Below are 22,068 nucleotides of genomic sequence, written 5' to 3' on the forward strand. Positions count from 1 at the left end.
AGGTTTTAGATATTCTTTTAATAATGAGAATGGATCTATTAATGCTTATTTATAATGGTGTATTTTACTTTGAAGCATTGCTTTATGATGGTGTATATGAAACTGTGATGGTTGTAGACAATTTAGAAAATAGTGTGTTGCATATTGATTCGCCTAATGTTTTAGACAAGGCATGCTTGTGGCATTGTCGTCTTGGACATGTCAACAAGAAGCGCATTGCCCAACTCCAAAAGGATGGAGTGTTGGAATCATTTGACCTAAGGTCAGATGATACATGAGAGTCTTGTTTGCTTGGAAAGATGATTAAGTCACCTTTCACAGGTTCGTGTGAAAGAGGTGAGGGATTGTTGGATCTCATATACACCGATGTGTGTGGGCCCTTCAGATCAACCGCAAGGGATGTAAATCAATTTTATGTGACTTTTACCGACAATTATAGTAGATATGGATATATCTAATTAATCAAGCATAAGTCAGAAACCTTTGAAAAGTTCAAAGAGTTTAAACATGAAGTCGAAAATCAATTGGGTAGGAAAGATCAAGATGCTCAGATCCGATAGGGGTCGTGAGTATCTTAGTATCGAGTTCCAGGACTACCTCAAGGAATGTGGAATTTTTTCACAATTGACACCTCCTAGGATACCGTAACTTAATGGTATGACTGAGAGGCGTAATCGAACCTTGTTAGACATGGTTCGTTCAATGATGAGTCGAGCTTCGCTACCGATATCGTTATGGGGGTTTTGCCTTAGAGATTGCCGCTCATATCCTTAATCTAGTCCCGACAAAGAAGGTTGCCAAAACACCTCACGAGATGTGGACAGGGAAGGTTCCCTCATTGGCACATATCAAGGCTTGGGGTTGTGAAGCTTTCGTTACACGAGAGACTCACAACAAGCTTGAACCTCGAAGTGAGCGATGTATTTTCATCGGCTACCCACATAAGTCCTTTAGATACTTGTTCTATAGACCTAGTGAGAACGTGGTCTTCGTAGCACGAAGGGGAGTTTTCCGCGAGAGGGAACTCATATGAAAAGAGGATAGTGGGAGTATAATTGATCTTGCAAAAATTCAAGAGTCAAGTGATGAAGGAACCTCTAAAACCTAATTCATTTAAAATTTTCGTTTTCATGGTGGAATTGGTAAAATATCATTTACCTACCTTCAAATAATTTACAATTGGATTAGGGCATCCCTCTTCCGAACTGTGAATTATTGTGTTGGGTACTAGCCTTAATATTTCATTTTTGGTGTTATATTAAGGATTCCTTATCTAATCAAAACTTGTCCTTCTTCTTTTGCAGATGTCTACCTCAAAAAACGCTTCCGGTTCCTCCAACAACAACTCCTCCAACACTTTCTTGCTCTTGAGCATCTATGTCAAGGATCCGAAACATACGAATGACCTTGCATTTTGAGGACAAGGAATACGTCCTCGACAAAGACCTGAATGAGATCGATGAGTCCAAATCTACTCCTGAAGAGATAGCTGAGTATAAGGCCCACTGCAAGGACGCGACCAAAGTGTCGTGCATCATGGTGGCCACTATGACTCCTGGGCTACAACGATTCTATGAGGACTATTGGCCTTACGATATGTGTAAGGACTTGATGGAGAATTACCATCAAAGAGCGCGTCAAGAGAGGTACGAAATAGTCAGGTCACTCATTACCATCAAGATGAAGGATGAAGAGTCCATTATGACCCACGTGCAACGTATGAAGAGATATGTGGATCGTTTGCTCAAGCTGAATGTGAACTTCGATGAGGAGCTGACTATTGACATAGTCTTGCACTCATTGCCTCCTTGCTATGATCAGTTCAAAATGACTTATCATTTGAGCAAAGAGGAAGTCACCCTGAGTAAACTTCAAGGCTTGCTAAGAACTATTGAAAGTGGATTAAAAGGAAAAGCTATTGAATGCACTCCGCCTACTACTGCTACTGCTCCAGTCATGGCGATTGGACAAGAGAGGGGAAAAAGAGGAAAACTCCCTCTAAGCAAAGCTGGAAGGGAAAGTCTCATGATGGGTCTTCTTCTAGTGGACCCAAAGAAAAATCCGGTTCTGCTCCCTCTGCCTCAGATCCAAAGGATGCAACGTGTTTCTACTGCCAAGACAAGGGACACTGGAAGAGAAGCTGCCCTAAGTACCTGCAGGACATTAAGGATGGCAAGATCAAGCCTACCTCGGCAGGTATTTACACTATTTTGTCTAAAAATTCATCGCATTCTAATTCTTGGGTCCTTGATACAGGATGTGGTTTTCACATTTGCTCTGACTTGCAGGGACTAAGAGAAAGTAGGAATGTGGAGCTTGGGAAGATGAACCTGATAATGGGCAACAGGTGATCGTCACCTGTTACCACGATCGGTATTTATTCTTTAAAGCTTAGTAGTGGATTATGTTTAGACTTGAATAATTGTTGCTACTCGTCAGAAATGACGAGGAATATTATTTCTTTTCATGGTTTGTACATACAAGGTTTTAGATATTCTTTTAATAATGAGAATGGATCTATTAATGCTTATTATAATGGTATATTTTACTTTGAAGCATTGACATATGATGGTGTATATGAAACTGTGATGGTTATAGACAATTTAGGAAATAGTGTGTTGCATATTGATTCGTCTAATGGTTTAGACAAGGCATGCTTGTGGCATTGTCGTCTTGGACATGTCAACAAGAAGCGCATTGCCCAACTCCAAAAGGATGGAGTGTTGGAATCATTTGACCTAAGGTCGGATGATACATGTGAGTCTTGTTTTCTTGGAAAGATGACTAAGTCACCTTTCACAAGTTCGTGTGAAAGAGGCGAGGGATTGTTGGATCTCATACACACCGATGTGTGTAGGCTTTTCAGATCCACCACAAGGGATGCAAATCGATTTTATGTGACTTTTACCGATGATTATAGCAGCTATGGATATATCTACTTAGTCAAGCATAAGTCAGGAACCTTTGAAAAGTTCAAAGAGTTTAAACATGAAGCCGAAAATCTATTGGGCAGGAAGATCAAGATGCTCAGATCCGATAGGGGTCGTGAGTATCTTAATATCGAGTTCCACGACTACCTCAAACAATGTGGAATGGTTTCACAATTGACACCTCCTAGGACACTGCAGCTTAATGGTGTGGCTGAGATGCGTAATCGAAACTTGTTAGACATGGTTCGTTCCATGATGAGTCGAGCTTCGCTACCGATATCGTTCTGGGGGTTTTGCCTTAGAGACTGCCGCCCATATCCTTAATCTAGTCCCGACAAAGAAGGTTGCCAAAACACCTCACGAGATATGGACAGGGAAGGTTCCCTCGTTGGCACATATCAAGGCTTGGGGTTGTGAAGCTTTCGTCACACGAGAGACTCACGACAAGCTTGAACCTCGAAGTGAGCGGTGTATTTTCATCGGCTACCCACAGAAGTCCTTTGGATACTTGTTCTACAGACCTAGTGAGAACGTGGTCTTCATAGCACGAAAGGGGAGTTTTCCGTGAGAGGGAAATCATATGAAAAGAGGACAGTGGGAGTATAATTGATCTTGAAGAAATTCAAGATTCAAGCGATGAAGGAACCTCTAACACTGGTGCTCAACCCGAGGATGAAATTCTTGTTGAACCAATTGACGAGTCGTTACCTCTTACACGTTCCACTTAAGTTAAAATGGAACTAGAGTTTTATGGTTTTCATATTACTACGGATGGTGATACGTTTATCAGTGATAGTACACTGATAAATTTTGATGAGTCTACTAACTGCAATGAAGCCATCGCGGGCCCTGAGTCTCCTAAATGGAAAGAGGCAATGGACAGTGAGATCCATTCCATGTATGACAATCAAGTTTGGAACTTGGTTGACAATGTACCAAGTCGTAAGACAGTTGGGTGCAAATGGATCTTCAAGAAGAAGACCGACATGGATGGAAAGGTACACACGTTCAAGGCATGGCTGGTTGCGAAAGGGCTTTACTCAAACCCCAGGGGTTGACTATGATGAGACATTCTCACCGGTGGCTAAGATCAAGTCTATTAGGGTTATGCTAGTCATAGTTGCGTTTCCTGATTATGAAATATGGCAGATGGATGTCAAAACCGCTTTCCTTAATGGGAAGTTGGCTGAAGATGTTTACATGAGTCAGCCAGAGGGTTTTGTGGATGCTAAGTACCCCAATAGAGTGTGTAAGCTTGAAAAGTCAATCTATGGATTGAAACAAGCTTCTCACAAATGAAATCTTTGCTTTGATGAGAAGGTCAAAGAATTTGGCTTCTCTAGGAGTGAGGATGAGTCCTGTGTATATGTCAAAGCTAGTGGGAGTATAGTTAGCTTTCTAGTACTGTATGTTGACGACATACTGCTCATAGGAAACAACGTTCCAACCTTGCAGGAAGTTAAGTCCTGGCTTGGAAAGTGTTTCACTATGAAGGATCTAGGAGAGGCTGCTTATATTCTGGGAATAAGGATTTTGAGAAATAGGAGTAGAAGACTAATTGGACTTAGTCAAAGTACTAACTGGCAGTTTAAAAACCATGAATCGACGATCAACGAAGACAAATTGGACTTAGTCAAAGTACTTACTTGAGAAATAGGAGTAGAAGACTAATTGTCTTCATTTATCGTCGATTTATGGTTTTTAAACAGCCAGTCACCATTGTCGATCACCCAAACTCACAATAAAATCAAAGTTTTAGACCAAACTCGCAATAAAATCAAAGTTTTGGACAACTGATGCTAGTCCAAACCTTTTTGGACTAAACTTACGAGTTGTGACATAACACATGAATCATTTGTACAATTTTGTCTATTAACTTTGGAGACTAAATACACAAAGTATTATATTTTAGACCAAATATGCAAGTTGAAAACTATTTGGACCAAATCTACAAAAAATTATCAAACAATAGGGACCAATTTTGTAGTTTAATCTAACAATAATAATAATCAAATGTAAAGGGCAAGACTTAAATTCATTCATATTTCAAGGGGGAGAAGTAAAGAACAATTAAACCAACTTCGTGGATCCCGATTTGAAATCATCGATCCGCCAAAGCCCCTTTCAAAGTTCAAACGGCTACATCTCTTCCTCCCTGTCGATCCTTCTCTTTGCTGGCATCTCATAATTTCTCGGTAGTTGTCGGTGGAACCCTAATATACTCTCACACTCTCTGATCACTAGTCTGAACAAGGTTTTTTGAAAGATGAAGCGCGTTATGCAACCATTAAACCTTAGTTCGATAAAGCATAGTAAATCTTCTAGTCGAAAACAGAAATATTCCAACGAAAATGTTCCACCTCCAGACGTCAACGCCATTCCAGATTCATTTCCGTCTCCATCGTTTACAGGTAAACCATCTCCCGCCGCTGCCAGTAAACTGAAATCTCCACTCCCACCGAGACCTCCTCCCTCGAATTCTCTCAAGCGGAAGCTTAGTAATGAATTGCCTCAGGAAAATGGTGTTGCTGGATCTTCGGATACAGGAGTGAAGGTAAATTTATGAGGGATCATCTTTTTTTTTTTACAAGTTTTTAAACTGTGGAGTTCTTCAAGAATTTATACAAGAAGCAGCCTTTACACATCTAGGAATATATTTAATTTTGTCATGACCCTCTTCGAATTAGGTTATTGTGCGAATGAGGCCACCAAGCAAAAACGAAGAAGAGGGGGAAGTTATATTACAGAAGACATCTGGCGATTCTTTGTCCATTCTAGGGCAAACATTCACTTTTGATTCTGTAGCTGATGCAGCATCAACTCAGGCAGGTTTCTATTATTTTTTATATGAAATAAATACACATTTTAACACTGATGAAATGTTATTCTGTTTCTGTTGCATTCAATTTGCTTTTACAGGTAGATATATTCCAGCTTGTAGGAGCTCCCCTTGTTGAAAATTGTATTGCTGGATTCAATAGCTCTGTGTTTGCATATGGGCAGGTATTCTTTGTCTTCCTTGTGCTGACTATAAATGTAACAACTTTCTTTCTTTTGTTTTCATGGCTACTTATATTAATGACAAACCATGAATAAATTTTGAGTAGACTGGGAGTGGAAAGACCTACACAATATGGGGGCCTTCCAATGCATTGTTGGAAGATGAGTCATCTAGTGATCAACAAGGATTGACACCCCGTGTTTTTGAAAGGCTATTTCTTCGCATAACTGAGGTAAGATTGCATGTCATGTCTTTGTTTCACCTGTCAAGTCTATATTGAATTATCTTGAATTCTTGATGTTCACTTGCCCTTTTGCTGATGAGTTAATGGCAATTTGCATAGGAACAAAATAAACATGCTGACAAGCAACTCATGTATCAATGCCGCTGTTCTTTTCTTGAGGTAACATGATAATTTATTTATCATGGACAATTGAACTTCTGTTGTTACAAGTATCTTAAATCCTAATTCTGGGAAACTGTATTTACAGATCTATAATGAACAAATTACTGATTTGTTGGATCCAGCTCAAAGAAACCTTCAAATAAGAGAAGATACTAAAACAGGTGTATATGTTGAAAATTTAACAGAGGAGTCCGTTTGCAGTCTAAAAGATGTGACAAAACTTCTGAAAAAGGTTTGGATACTTTACTCTTGTTTAATGAAAGGTTTCCATTATAATGAGTGCCACAACCATCAGTAATCGATCATATCAAGATTCTTCATTTGTCTCTGTTTTATGTTTTTCTTAATATGATAATTGTATCCAGGGGTTGTCAAATAGAAGGACAGGAGCTACAAGTATAAATATGGAGAGTTCACGCTCTCACAGTGTATTCACTTGTGTTGTTGAATCACGATGCAAGGTAATAATAGATGGTGAAATTTCAAGTTATTTGCTTTTTTGGTGTCCTATATAGTAATTTTATCTTGTGTTTTCATATCCACAATTCAAAATTTATAGAGCAAAGATGGCTTGAGTTCCCTCAAAACAAGTCGAATAAATCTTGTTGACCTTGCTGGATCCGAGAGACAAAAGTCAACAGGTGCAGCAGGAGAACGCTTAAAAGAAGCTGGGAATATCAATCGTTCACTTTCACAACTCGGGTATGTCACATGATTTATATTATGTTTCATTGATTTCATTTCTATTGATCTTTTCTAAAGTTCATTTATGTTTGACAACTGCAGAAACTTGATTAACATTCTAGCAGAGGTTTCCCAAACAGGAAAGCAAAGGCACATTCCATATAGAGATTCCAAGCTGACATTTTTGTTGCAGGAATCTCTTGGTGGAAATGCAAAACTTGCCATGGTCTGTGCCATTTCACCTTCAGAAAGGTAACAATAACATGTCATTTTCTTTTTGATCCTTTTATTTGTGTGTGTGTGTGTGTGTGTTTAAACTTTTTATAATTCAATGAAACAGCTGTAAGAGTGAGACTTTTAGTACATTGAGATTTGCAAAACGTGCAAAAGCTATCAAGAACAAGGCAGTTGTTAATGAACAAATGCAGGAGGATGTGAACACACTACGTGAAGTGATTCGACAACTAAAGGTACATTTTCCATTTTTTTTTTAATTCAAGTTTGTGATACAGCTACTGATTGGAATTATTGATATATAACAGGATGAACTAATACGCATGAAGGAAAACAACAATTCACCTGATCCAAATACAGGGTGGAATGCACGTAGAAGTTTGAATCTTCTGAAATACAGCTTAAATCGTCCTATGATGCTACCTCATATGGAAGATGATGAGGATGAAGAAATGGAAATTGTTGAGGAAGCTGAACAAGTTCTTTTGGAAGCCACTGAAGCTTGCAAAAATATGGAAACAGGTAGATATGATCATGTGAAACCCTAACTAGTGATTTTAAGCCAAAAATGTCTAGAACTGAAAGCATTAACCACAATTTGTTTGACACAGATGTCAATATGAAAGATGAAATATCTGAACATAATCTAACAATACTACAATCTGAAGTATCCCCAATACTCAAGTCTCCAACTCCAAGTGTTTCACCAACAGTTATTAGTATCAGCATGAAAAGTTTGAGGACTTCATCAACACTGTCTGCTTCCCAAAATGCCCTTGCAAACAATATTTCAGAAGCTATCATGCTTTCCCATGGTCAAACTGATCGTTTGACTGCGAGTCTGCATCATGGTCTTGAAGTAATTGATAAACATAGAAAAAGTTCCCCTTTGGGGCGTTCATCATTCAGGTTTCCCTGTACACCAGTTAGAAAAGATGTTGGTGTTCAAACTTTTTCTCTAGAGAACGTGTTATCTAAAGAGAAAGAGAAATCCATGGAGTATTTGTGCAACAATTGCAAGAGTAAAACATCTGAATTAGTAGAAGATAAAGATACACATGAACATGATACTTCAAATCTGCAGTTGGTTCCTTTTGATGGGTCACAATTGGTTGAAAAATCCAAGCAGCTAGTTCCAAAAGTAATATTTTTTAACAGAAAAAAAATTCTTTGTTCATTTTATTTTGAGATTAATTCATGTGTAACATTCTTGTAGGCAGTGGAAAAAGTCTTGGCTGGAGCTATAAGGAGAGAAATGGCTTTAGAAGTGTTTTGCACTAGACAACACAATGAAATTATCCAACTTAATCGTCTGGTATGCTTGTTTTCAATTCCTCAATGCCAATATGAAATTACTTTTTTACCCTTTAACCATTTTCATATCATCACAGGTGCAACAGTATAAACATGAACGTGAGTGCAATTCGATTATTGGGCAACTGCAAGAAGACAAAATCACCCGTCTTGAGAACTTAATGGATGGTGTTTTGTCTGCTGAGGAGTTTGTAAATGAAGAATTGACATCTTTAGCAAATGAACATCAAGTATGCATACGCCTTCCAGATTTTCTCAACTTTCTATGGTTCTTTCATTTTTACTATTTTAAAATTTTCATGCTTCTTTTTTTACATGTGGTACAGATTCTAAAGGAAAAATACGAGAATCATCCGGAAACTTTAAGGAAAGAAATCGAGTTGAAAAAAATACAAGATGAATTGGAACGTTATAGGAGCTTCTTTGATATGGGAGAGAGGGATGTGTTAATGGAAGAGATACAATATTTAAGGAGTCAACTTCAATCTTATGTAGATTCTTCACCAAAATTGTCTAAAACACAAACTCCTGTTTTACAAATAACATATCCATCTGAAACCAACGAATCCCCTTCTTTATCCACAATCCCAGAGTCAATTGCTGAACAGAGATTTGAATCAGAGAGAATCAGATTCAACGAAGAAGAAAGCAAATGGATTTCTGTTACACAAGAGTTGAAAAGTCAACTAGAAGCCAACCGATTGCTTGCTGAAAAGCAAAAACAAGAACTTGAAACAGAAAGAAAATGTTCACAAGAGCTTAAAGAAGCAATGCAAATGGCAATGGAGTGTCACGCAAGAATGCTTGAACAATATGCTGATTTAGAGGATAAACATATGAACATGCTTATAAGGCAAGGTCAAATTCAAGATGGGATTGAAGATGTGAAAAAAGCAGCTACAAAAGCTGGAGTAAGGGGTAATGGATCGAAATTTATAAATGCCCTTGCTGCTGAAATTTCAACCTTAAAGGTGGAAAGAGAAAGGGAGAGAGGGCGTTTTAGGGATGAAATTAAAGGGCTTAAGGAACAATTGAGAGATACTGCTGATGCTGTACAAGCTGCTGGTGAATTACTTGTAAGACTCAAAGAAGCAGAAGAAGCTGTTGCTTTTGCAGAGGTCAGTTTCTGTTTATCATTTTTTTTTGTCATTAGAATAACAAAAGTTTTAACTTCATATTTTCATGCAGACACGAGCTTTAGATGCAGAACAAGAAACAGAGAATGCTTACAGACAAATTGAAAGGCTGATGAAAAAACAGAAAAAAGAGACCTCAATATCAATATCAACATCAACATCAACATCAACCCCAGTTTATGATATGCCAATATATGATGTAGAAGAGTCAAACAACTATGATAAACAAGAGTTGACCATGTTGCCACAACCATCTTCATGGTTCTCTGGATACGATAACTGTAACATATAGGTATGCAAGTTTGTAGGCTGTTATAAGTTATGCTTTATTTTATATATAATTACCAAAGCTTATTACAATAATAATAAAATAATTTGTGATGTTATGGTATGTGTTATGGTCCGTTTGACCATTTCAACTTGTATCATCTTTTAACCATTTGATTTCTTATATTAATAAAAACAAAAAATGAAGTCTGGTTTTCATCCATTTGATTTCTTATATTAATAAAAACAAAAAATGAAGTCTGGTTTTCATCCATAAAGTTACTTTTACCTTTTCCAAGTACGCTGATTATGCATTAAGAACATATACAATGTCGGTCTTTTCTCCTTGAAGCACTGGAATCGAACTTGTCTCAAATTCTTTTAAAACCTTGACAACTTTTGGACCAAAGAGAACATAATGATCCACATCAGTAGTTTGGGGTACAAAGATTAAGGGTGCGTTTAGTTGCGGAAAAATGGGTTGTTTTCCGGAAAAAATTTCTAAGAAAAATGAGAATTTTGAGAACGCATTTAGTTCGTCTATTTTTCTAATTTTTTCACAGAAAATGAAAATTTTTCATTTTCTAAAATTACAAAAAAGTCGGAAATTTTTGGAAAAACAATAATCATTGTTTTCCACATTTTTCTAATTCCAAAATTTTTCTAAAATATAAACGCACACCTACTCTCACCCCACCCACCTCTACCCAACCCACCTTAACACCCACAACACCCCTACCTACCCCCCCCCCCCACAAACACAAACACACACCTCCACCCACACCGCCACAAAACACACACCCACAAACACGAAAACACCCCCACACCCACACACACAAAACCCACAGTCCCACACAAACCCACCCCCACCCCCACCCCCACCCCCACCCCCAAACACATATACACAACCCACCCAAACCTACACCCACCCCCACCCCACCCCACCCCTCCCCCATACATACACACACACCCACACAAACCTACACCCACCCCCTCCCCCTCCCCCACAAACACACACACACACAACCCCACATCCCCCCCACCCATCCCCCCCTCCCCCCCAAAACACACACACACAACTCCAAGGTATACTGATATACCTTATGCTGACATGTCATACCCCCGACCAAGCCGGCGGAACATGTCGGGATGTGGGACTTAGTTCATGGATCTCAGGCAATTTGGATACATATAGAACAAGTACAACGATAAACAAAATAGTAGTAGTATTCCATCTTGAAGTTTGAATACAAGGTTTTACAAATAATAATAGAGTACAAGAATTGCCTTAAACAGGTAGGCAAATATAACAAAAACTAGGTTGCTTGGAATCTGTGACTATTCCTTCGTCTGAAATGCCTTCTTAGTGATCCTGAGAATACATGTAGTTTTGAAGGTTAACACAAGGTTGGTGAGAGTTACAGGTTTTATGATAATGTAGTAATGGTACTTTTAAAATGACCAAAAAGTATTGTCTTTGTGAATAAAACCATATTTATTAAATGTTTTGTAAAGAGAAACTAACTCCATGGTTTGTAGAGAGAGAGAGAGAGAGAGAGAGAGAGAGAGAGAGAGTTAGTTCATGTTTATAGTGAGTCCTATAACTGAGCTATGTGACTAGAGTACCCCCTACAACGATTCATTGGACATCGTACAAATGACTTAAGATATTTATCACCCACTTTGATTTGACCGTTGAGGTTGTAGCTAGTAACCGTAGGTGGGGGTGTCAACCCGTGTAGATCTATACATATGTATCTTGCTCTGAGATTAACGATTATAGAGGTGTGAGTCTACTAAATGTTTATACTTACGTAATGAATAGCGTCTCACTATAAAATCCATAAACTAATGTGCATGGATAAATACCTGCCCTATCTTATATGTGGATAAGCATCTGGGGCGTAATGATCGAGAGTGAATAGCCCTAACTTATACGTGGATAAGTCACTAGGAAAAATGATTTACAATGGATAGAATTTTACAATAAAATTTGAGTATGTTTGATAAGTATATATGTAAAGGTGTAAGTAAGATACTTGTTTTAATAAAGTGGTAAATCTCATGGCAGTGTACACAAGTACATGTGTTAATCCAAGTTATAGGATTTATAACTGATATATATATATATATATATATATATATATATATATATATATATATATATATATATATATATATATATATATATATATATACAACTTGTTGAGACAATCCGAAGTCTGAAACTTTTACAACGCCATATGAGTCCAAGAGAAGATTTTCAGGTTGTAATAAGAAGGGGTAGATAAGTAATCAATAAACCACAAACCAGTTCATTACATATGAGTTATGAACTGATGATAATGATGATGAACAAATAAGAACCTTGATATATCTGTGAAGCATGCCTCTACTATGACAGTAATCTACAACATTAAATCAATGTGCCTCCTAAATACTCCACAGTTCTGCAACCATCGTCTCCTTCCAGCTTTTTTGTCACTGAAATCAAATATTCCAAGAAAGCATCAGAGAAGAAGATGAAGAATTAAAACTTTATAGAAAGAGACATAGAAGAATCAAGAAAGACATCGAATGGTTAAGCAGAAGAAAAGAGAAAGCGGTGGGAGGAAATTTGAAGCGTAAACCACCCATATTGGGCGAAGGTAATCGAGTGAAACCTAGCAATGGACGATTTGGGGTGAACGAACCGCTATCGTCTCTTTTTTTATTGAAAGTTGGCGTCACTGATTTCCTGATCACCCTTTGCTCAAAGAAAATTGGAAGATGACGGTGGCGACCCAAATCGATGTCAGCCACTCCAATTTCAACGTACCTTCTCAAAAATCAAAAACTTCAAAATAAGGAACTACATCTTCCAGAATCGACCTATAGAGTGAGAATTAGGGCAGGAAATAAAGGGAAAATACGTGCTATAGTAAAAAATAGGGAAATTTAGACATGAAAAATGAAAATTCCGGATATAGACATGCGTTTTGCGGACCTCCGCGGAACCATGAATTCTCCGCGGAAGGTTAAATTATGTTCTTTTTTCTTAATGTAATGTTGGTCCGCATAGATATCTCCGCGGAGACATTAAGTCCTACGCGGAGGGATTGGTTTGGATGTTGATTAAAGCCTCCGCAGAGGAGGTGACGCGGTGCTCCGCGAAGGCCTTAAAGTCTCCGCGGAATGGGTGGTTGCAAGGCTTTTAGCGACGGTTTTTTGTGATATAAACGGTTTATTTCATTTTTTTAGATCCATTTGCAATATTAGATCGGTTTTAGTGTTAGAAATTTGTTTTCAAAGAAAATATGAGTTTTGTTATTTTATGTATGGGGGGTTTTTGGCCGATCAGTAATGGGATTAACACCTACGTTAGACCAAAGTTGTCCAACTTAGGTTTACTGCTTCCGCCAAATTTTGACCGTCGAATTTTGTTTGATTTGGTCAAAAGTAAAGCTAATGCGTTCAATAGTAATATATCATTGTCATTTCAACACCCGGTTCATGGGTATGTTATGAATGTTATAGACGAAGCAGATGTTCATCAACTCAGAAATGTAATTTCTGAAACGAAGGAGATTGTGGATTTGTATTTGGAGGTGTTTGAGGGAAGGGTCGAACATACAAAAGCTATTGACAAGATTGTACCATACAATGTTGAAAACATTGTATCTGATAATGTTGAAGAGTGTCCATAAGAAGAAACTGTGGCAGTGAATACAGTGGAAGAAGAAAATTTATATGAGTTTGGAAGACTGTGTGACAAAACTTTGTCAGACGATGAAGAGTCAAATCAAGGCTGGTCAGAAGATGAGTTCACACACGGAAAAAAAAGCTTCAAACATCTTTTACGGTATGCCTCCCATACCTGATTGTCCTGATCCTATTATTGAACCTGGACCATTTCACATTTTAGGTCTAAATGATGATATGTTTGTTCGTCAAACGTATTATAACAAACAACAATTAATATTTGCTTTGAGTCTTAAAGCAACCAGAGAAAAGTTTCAGTTTAAGACAAAATATTCTAACAAAAACCGTTATGAGTTATATTGTGAAATTGAGAACTGTACTTTGCGTTTATATGCAAAACGCATTGATCCCACTGATGAATTTGAAATTAGGACTTTCAACAACGTGCACACATGTTCGTCATTACAGATACACCCAAATCATAAGCATGCAAATAAAAAAGTCATGGGTACTATATTGCATGAGATTATGGGAAAAACTCGTTCCAAGGTTTGGAGGCCTAATGACATATCAAGGGATTTGAATGCTTTGCTGGAAATCAAAGTAAATTACAAACAAGCTTGGCGTGCAAAACAATATGCTATGGAACTGTTGTTGGGATCCTCTGAAGAATGTTTTTCCAAACTTCCTATTTATTTTCACAATTTGAAGAGGCATAATCCCGATACGGTGGCCTATATACAAACAGATTTAGAAGATTGTTCCGAGTGTTGTTTTTATGCCACTGGGAGCACGGTAAATACAAAAAACTTGTTATTTAATATATAATTAATTGTAAAAAAATTTATAGTGTTTATGTGTTCCATTTTCATATATTGCAGATACGAGCGTTCAAACGTTTTTGTCGTAAAGTTATAATTATGGATGATGCCCATTTGAAGGGTGATTTTAAGGGAACCATATTGCATGTAGTCGCTATGGATGGGAACAACCAGATAGTGCCCCTCGTGCACAGAATATGCAAAAAAAGAGTGGTCTTACTTGGACATGGTTTCTTGAAAAGTTGTATGAATGCGTTGGTGATTGTCAAGATTTGACGTTTGTAACTGATAGGGACGATGCAATTCGGGTTAGTATTGAAAATGTTTTCCCACATGCTCATCATGGCGTATGTGCTTTTCATCTACTAGGAAACATAGTACACAGGTTTGGGAAAAATGATAAAACAAAAGTGTTGTTTTGGAGGCTTGTGAGAGCTTACAAAAGAAATGTTTTTGAAGATTTGTGGTATAGATTTAGTACTACTAGGCCGCAAGTAGCGGCGTATCTAAGTGAAATTCCACGTGCTAAATGGACTAAAGCATATTCCCCGTCGAAACGGTACGATTACATGACCTCGAACAGTGCAAGGAAGATGCCTATAGTACCCCTTCTTGAGTTCTTCCGTCGTCTTTCACAGGAATGGTGTAACAAGCGTCGCATCGATGGAGGTATGACTTTAATTTGGACTTTAATTATGTCGAATAATAAGTTCATTATATATATGTTCTTTACAGGGAAACGTTCAACAATACTAACGGAATGGGCTGAAAAAGTAGTTAGAAAAAATGAAGAGCGTACGACAGGATGGTCCGTTTCTGGTGTTTTAGATGCAATATATCAAGTGCATGATTTCAAACATGGTGGCATAGTTGATCTGAGGCAAGAGACTTGTACATGCAAATATTGGTAAGGAACTGGGCTGCCTTGTGGTCATGTCATAATGGTCTTAAAGTACTTGAAAAAAACTAACTTTGGACATCTAGCTATAGATGCTTACAAAATGGAAACGTACCGATGTACGTATCAGGAGGCGGTTTACCCCCTTCCTGAACCGTGTGATTGGGAGATTCCTGCTGAGATGATGGTTGTTAAACCCCCGATAATGGATACACGTCAAGCTGGTAGACCGAAAAACAGAAATCATATCCCGTCACAAGGTGAGGAACCTATAGTAAGAAGGTGTAGTAGATGTGATAGTACAACATATAATGCAGCGACTTGTCCGACATTGGTCCCAATGAAGCAAAATAAGGCTAGAAAAAGTAACTCGGCATCAGGTAGTAACACAAAAAGGAAAGGGAAAGGGACGCAAGGGACACAAGGGACTCACGAGACGCTAGAGACGGACGGGACACAAGAGACGCGCAGGACGCAAGGGACGCAAAAAGAAGACTATTGTTCAACGTTTGATTTGAATGATTGATGTTGTATCTATAATTAATTATGTCATGTTTTGGAAGACGTTGATTGTGTACTTTGAAATGGTGTGGTTACTTTAAAGATTATGGGTAATATTATGATCATGTTAGTGCATCATTACTAGTAGAATGATAACTAAAACTCGAAGATAATACATAGAACAAAACAAAAACACATAATAAACGTACAACAACAGTAATTAACTTAAGGGGATTGCAATGGATACTTTTCTTGCTCCATTGTTATATAGTCGCCCCTAATTCTTATTTTATCTTCAAAACGGTCCTTTTGCCGCCCAAGATCTATCATTTCTGCATGCTTCTCAGCAAGCCATTTTCAGTCAGTTTGATAGTCTTCTTAGTCTTTTTTTTATCCATTCCTCGTGGTCTTTGATTTTTTTTATCAATCTGCATCCTTTTCTCAACCTCTTTGCACTCTGCCGCAATGAGGTCACGACGTTCAGTGAGAGCCCGAGATGACTCTTTATCTTTTATTTGTTATTCTTCAGCCCATTGTAATTGTTGCAAAGTATCATCAGACATATACGACTCTCTTATGTATGGTGATGGGGCAAGAAAAGGGTCGATTGGATCATAATAGAAACAATCAAGTTCGTTGCACGAGCAAATATACAAATTTGAAGATGAACTCATATTAAATTTCAAAATAATTTGTAACTCTTTACCAAAAATTCAACGATCATCCATTTCAATATATAGACCCTTCAACTCCGTAGAGAGGTGTTTGTCAGTCCGCAGAGCTGTTTGCCAGTCCGCAGAGCTGTTTGCCAGTTGGCATAGCTGTGTGTCAAGTCGCTGTCATCCTTACATTACAATTATGGAAATACACTTATTTATTAAAAGGTAAACATTATTTATTAAAAACTAAACAACGCTAACGGACCAAAAGTAAGGTTAACATAGAACTGAATACAAACTAATATTCGTTGTGATCCGTACATTTCAGTTCAAGTCAATTGTCGTGGAGGTAAAACGACAACACTTTCAACTGGTATTTCCCAATGCCTAACGGTTGGAATAGGATTGACCGTCTCAGTTTGAAAACCATTTCGATACACCGCGGTAGTTAACTTTAAATTTACCATTTGCTGGATTTCTACAATTTCAAGCCTTTGTAGTGAAGCTATAGCATGCTCACAAGGTATACCGCATTTTTGCCATTTACCGCAACTACAAATACCACGGTCTAATTGCACAGTTTCGGTGGTTGAATACTTACTCACTTCATATGTGTCGCTAACAATATGCCTAATCCTACAACCATCGGAGTGGATAAATCTTTTATGAAGCACCTTTAGTGCATAAGGGGTTAGAATACCATGAAAATCCCTGGTGAAATGAACTGAATGATAAAACAAATATTATGATGTCATAATGTATAATAACATATCATTTGAACATTTGAGTGATGTCATAACTTATAATTACCTCTGAATGCAGCACGTTGAACATACACTGCTTGCATCGAGTCATGGACCATTTCAATGATTGTTGTTATTGGAAACTGTTGGGTCAAAATTATGGTTTATACTTTGCTTTTCTGAGCAATTGTATTTTTATGTAATATTTTATGAGTTTACGGTCAGGTTTACGACCAGGTGGGTGTTTACGGCCCATATTCCCCAAGTATATATATAGGTGTTAGGTGGTTGAGGAGGGATTGATGAACAGAAGAGAGTGTACGGCCAAGAGAGAGAGAAAGGAGTTTTAGTGTGTGTAAGTGTGTGCATCTTGTGTAAGGAACTTAATTCATATTATCAATACATTCAAGATTCATATTATTCTTCTTCTCCTTCTCTTCTATTTGATCTGACATCATCCGTTTGATTGGGATTCCGCACCATCAAACGGATCTGATTGATACACAAGCAGATTAAGGACTTACAATTGGTATCCGAGCTTGGATTGTATCAGTCATTTTTGTCAGATCTGGAGCATATTTGATCTTATTTTTGAAAAATTCCTGCGTTTTTGGATAGATCTCTGAAAATTAGGGGGGTTTGTTCTTCGCGTTTTTCATAAAAACGGGTTTTTGATCGAGTTTTGGAGCAAAAAGGGGCAAAAATCGCTGTTTTTGGTCGTAACCAGCGAGGCGGCGGCCACGTTTACGGCTAGGGTTCCGCCGGAGTTTACGGCCGACGGTTTGCGGCCGGTCCTCGGAGTTTGCGGTCCAGCAGCCTCGGTCTTCGCTTCAGAGTTGATCCTCGCACGTCCTCGCATCGCGTCATCGGCCTCGTCCTCGCAGCAGCATCTTCGCCTCGCATACACTAAAAAAAGGGGGGGGGGGGGAGAAACAGATTTGAGGGTGCCGGGGATCGAACCCGGGACCTCTGGTTGAGCAACACAGCGTTTTACCAACTCGACTAGCGGACACCTTGGTTCGTTTCTTCGAAATCTAATTCAAAAGGCGTCTTTCTTCGATTCTAATTTCGCCAATTTGACATTTTTAGCCCAAAATTCAAATTTCTTTTATTTTTAAATTCCATTTTCAACCAAAAAAAAATTAATAATAATAAAAAACCAAAAAAATTTAGTTTTTAATTTTTGACTTTTATTTTTGACTTTTTACTTAAAATTTTGACTTTGACTTTTAAAGTTTGACCTTTGACTTTAAACTTTGACTTTCTCGTTTAACTTTTAAATTTTCAAATTTAGCTTTTCAGTTTGACTTTTGAGTTTGACTTTTTAAATTTGACTTTTGAGGTTGACTTTTGAGTATTTAGTCAAAAGGCATATTTAAAAAAAATGAGCTCTTCAAACGTTCCAGTCAATGAAGTTTCATGTAATCCATCTTGTAAAACTACGATTAAGTTTCTTCGGGAACAAATTGATTTATTAAAAAGAGAAGTTGAGGACCTGAGATATGAAGGATATCAACTCAGGAAAGGATAGAAACCCCTAAAGGCCTAGTTAGAGACAAAAATAAAGGACTTTAAGAGAATTCAGACAGAATACAGTGAAAAATGTGAACTTTATGATTATATCAAAAGACTGAATGATGAGTTAACTACTGAGCTTGATACATTAAAGAGACAATTTGATACTGCAAATTTTGATTTTAGAAAATTTGATGGATCAAGCGAGGTAGTTGTCAACATGATTGATCATTGCATGCAGTTCAAATGAAACCAGCATAAGGATTTAGGATACGATAGTGTACCTCCTCCTTATAATCACACATATCAGTATCAACCTTTGTCTAAAGATGAGATTGCCAACGAACCATTCATGGTTTATGGCAAGCCATCTGGTTTTGTTTCAGGAGAATTTATTAATGTTGAAAGTACTAACGTTTCTACTTCCCCTGCAGATCAATCCTTAAATCAGTCAAAGCACGAAGTTGAAGGATCTGTTTCTGATAACAAAACTGAGTCTGAACCTGATGTTTTTGTTTCCAATGAAAAACCTTTTGTTTCTGATGTTGAAAATGACAATGTTTTTTGTGATACTTCTGCATCTGCTCCTGCTAAATTAATTTTTTTTGACATATTTGATGATTTGTTTGGAAATACTGATGTTCATGTTTCTAGCACATCTACTTCATGTGCAGGTAAAGTAGCAGAGGATGAGAACAAGGAGAAAACCATTGAACAAACCAACATCTCCTTGAGCTCTGAATCTGTTGCTTCGAACTCAACTGCTTCTGATCAACCTGCTATTGAGAAATACAGGCCACCAATTCCAGTGAAACAGAGTGCCTGTTGTAATTGTGCTTGTGGGAAAAATAAGAGATAAGGGAAGGATACGCCACCAGGGGTAGGAAGAAACAACTTCACAGTGAAGAAAAGGACATGTTTTCACTGTGGAACACCTGGACACATTGCCAGAAATTGTCCTAATCGCGCATACGTTCCCTACTATACACAAGGGTGGCAGAACGCGCCAAGAGGGAAATTTTCCAAAAGAAACCCCTCAAGGTCACGATCAGACATTGGTGACTGGAACGCACAGAAGGCCAAGAATCAAACCCACAAGGCCAAGAATCTGAATCCCAAGGGAAAGAAGGGAATGTCGGCCAAGAAGCCTAATCCAAGAGATGCTCCAGTGAAACAAAGACCGGTTAGGTCAAAGTCATCTCAACAGCCGACATCAAGATCAAAAGCAAGTACTGAGCCACCCATCAGATCAAAAAAGAAATGGGTTAAACCCAACTACAAATGGGTTCCAAAGGCTCACTCTCCCAAATCTTCTAACGATTCTAATATTTCTTCATCTTCTGTTTGTGATAAACAGGACATGTCATGGGAGAATGTATCTTGCGTAGATGACAAAGGTCGACCCAGTTTCAAAGTGGACTGGGTTCCAAAGACCAACTGATCCCGCTCTGTGTCGGAGCAGCTATGGAGGCATATCATCAGACTTCGGTTTGTTGGTAGTGGCTGTTCCTGGCACATGATAAGAGGCATCTCTCAACTGTACAACACTCAGAACATTGTTTGGGAGTATGTGTCCTTTGCGGGAAAGGAAGAGATCACAAACGGGGTTAGTGCTTAATGACATGAAGAATTTTCGGATCTGTTCTGAGATTACGCGTGCTGTTCTCAGACCTTCTGGATGCAAATTCAATTGGTGACTTACGGTTTGAGTTTTCTTCTCTATACTCCTGAGTTTTTCTTAAGCTGATTCGCTTTAAAGACTAATTTTTGTTTTAGGATAGTTTAAATTTGCGCATTTACTTTCGTTTCTCTCCTATGCACAAATTTAGGGGGAGAAATAAAAACAAAACAAAAATTTTAAAATTTAAAAAAAAAATATATGGTGTTAATGAAATGTGCTTGAGGGAGATGTTTTGGGAAGTGATATAAATATAAAGTGATAACGGGCAGTCTAAAACATGTGTAAGGGACTGAATCTGAATTGTCTAGGCTCTGTGTTCGATGCGCTGGTAGGCACGAAAGATTAAAATGGACTTGACTAGGCATTAATGAACTTAAGGAATCTAGAGACTTGAAAAATCTTGACCTAGATAGATCCATTTAGCCTGACAATACGACACTCAGATAGGTTGAGCAGGGAGATATACATGATAATCCACCGGTCACACTAAAATAATCTGTATCTAGAACTGTGGTTTAACTCTTCCTCGATGTACGGACTTTGTCCTTAATTCCGGTATTGATGGGGCGACTAGGGAATTCCGATAAAGTAGGTCTGTATGAAATTATTTTCTTGCTTTCTTTCTGTTAGTCATATGTTGCCTCCTCTGCGTGATTGAAATACATCCGACCTGGACTGCAACATATGCAATTCTATTTCTCTGCATCTTCTATCTATGCAATTCTTCATGTCTGTTAGTCATATGCTGTCTCCTTTGCGTGATTGAAATACATCCGACCTGGTACACAGCATATGCACCATTCTACTTCTCAATCCCTCTAAATATGGTTAGTCATATGTTTCACCCTCTGCGAGATTGGAAGAGATCCGACCTGGGTGTATAGCATATGCATTCTAAATCTGACTTCTCTCATAATAATTGTCTGCTCACCTAAAGTAAGGAGTACTTTGGAAGTTCCTGATTATTGGGGTATGTCAGGAAGCGGGAAACATGTTCTAGTACATTTAAAATTGAATAATCACTAGGTTGTCTATAGATCTTGCTGCTCAATTTAGGTGGACAACAATATCTTTGGTCATCGTCAGCTGAATAGTCCTTACGGAATATTATCTAGGAACTTAGGATCACATTGTCTTGTCACTTATAGTATGTCCTAATTTTATCACAATCTATCGTGTTTAAGTGGACCATAATACCGACGATTGAGCAGATCTATTCATGAAGGGAGAGGTACTGATAAACGGATAAAGGCTGTCTAAAAACTTTGATCCCAAATCACTCTTAAAGTTAGATATCATTTTTATTTTTGTTAAATTTGTTCATAGTTTTCTTCTAATTTAAATATTAGGGGAGAATTAAAAATTTTGAAAACCAAACAAAAAAAAAATTAAAAAAATTAAAAATATTTCTGTTTTATTTCTTTTTTAGAAAATATGAAAAACCCAAAAATATTGTGTGCTAAATTTTCTTTTAGTTTTGTTTTGTCTTGAAAAGTGAATTCAGGTGAAGATGAAACTCATGGAGTTTGTGTCGAAGATTTCTGAGCCAAGGCTTCATCTGTGATCATCGAAGAATTCTCATTCGAAGGAGCAAGAA

The 22,068-nt window shown here is 37.8% G+C and overlaps 3 protein-coding genes across 3 annotated transcripts; 2 read left to right on the plus strand and 1 right to left on the minus strand.

Moving 5' to 3' along the window:
- The first annotated feature begins 5,038 nt into the window (after positions 1-5,038).
- LOC145120334 (kinesin-like protein KIN-12B) lies at positions 5,039-10,091 on the plus strand. The gene is made up of 16 exons (XM_079056163.1): positions 5,039-5,484; positions 5,618-5,759; positions 5,854-5,933; positions 6,038-6,163; positions 6,275-6,334; positions 6,423-6,569; positions 6,703-6,798; positions 6,897-7,039; positions 7,124-7,273; positions 7,362-7,491; positions 7,564-7,777; positions 7,867-8,396; positions 8,472-8,570; positions 8,647-8,799; positions 8,896-9,687; positions 9,758-10,091. Exons 1-16 carry the CDS (start codon positions 5,197-5,199, stop codon positions 9,995-9,997), a joined length of 3,390 nt encoding a protein of 1,129 aa, XP_078912289.1. The 5' UTR covers positions 5,039-5,196; the 3' UTR covers positions 9,998-10,091.
- A 3,649-nt stretch (positions 10,092-13,740) lies between these two features.
- Positions 13,741-15,898, plus strand: LOC145121896 (uncharacterized). Its single transcript, XM_079057579.1, has 5 exons — positions 13,741-14,448; positions 14,535-14,542; positions 14,626-15,143; positions 15,210-15,365; positions 15,459-15,898. Exons 1-5 carry the CDS (start codon positions 13,741-13,743, stop codon positions 15,896-15,898), a joined length of 1,830 nt encoding a protein of 609 aa, XP_078913705.1.
- Positions 15,899-16,861: 963 nt separating this feature from the next.
- On the minus strand, positions 16,862-17,394 carry LOC145121897 (uncharacterized). The gene is made up of 2 exons (XM_079057580.1): positions 17,343-17,394; positions 16,862-17,256 (listed from the first exon to the last, which is right to left on the minus strand). The coding sequence occupies exons 1-2, from the start codon at positions 17,392-17,394 to the stop codon at positions 16,862-16,864; spliced, it is 447 nt and encodes a 148-aa protein (XP_078913706.1).
- Positions 17,395-22,068: the final 4,674 nt, after the last annotated feature.

This window comes from Lactuca virosa, chromosome 6 (genome assembly GCF_052849685.1).
Source record: "Lactuca virosa cultivar CGN04683 chromosome 6, Lactuca_virosa_CGN04683_v6, whole genome shotgun sequence".
Classification (NCBI taxonomy): Eukaryota; Viridiplantae; Streptophyta; class Magnoliopsida; order Asterales; family Asteraceae; genus Lactuca; species Lactuca virosa.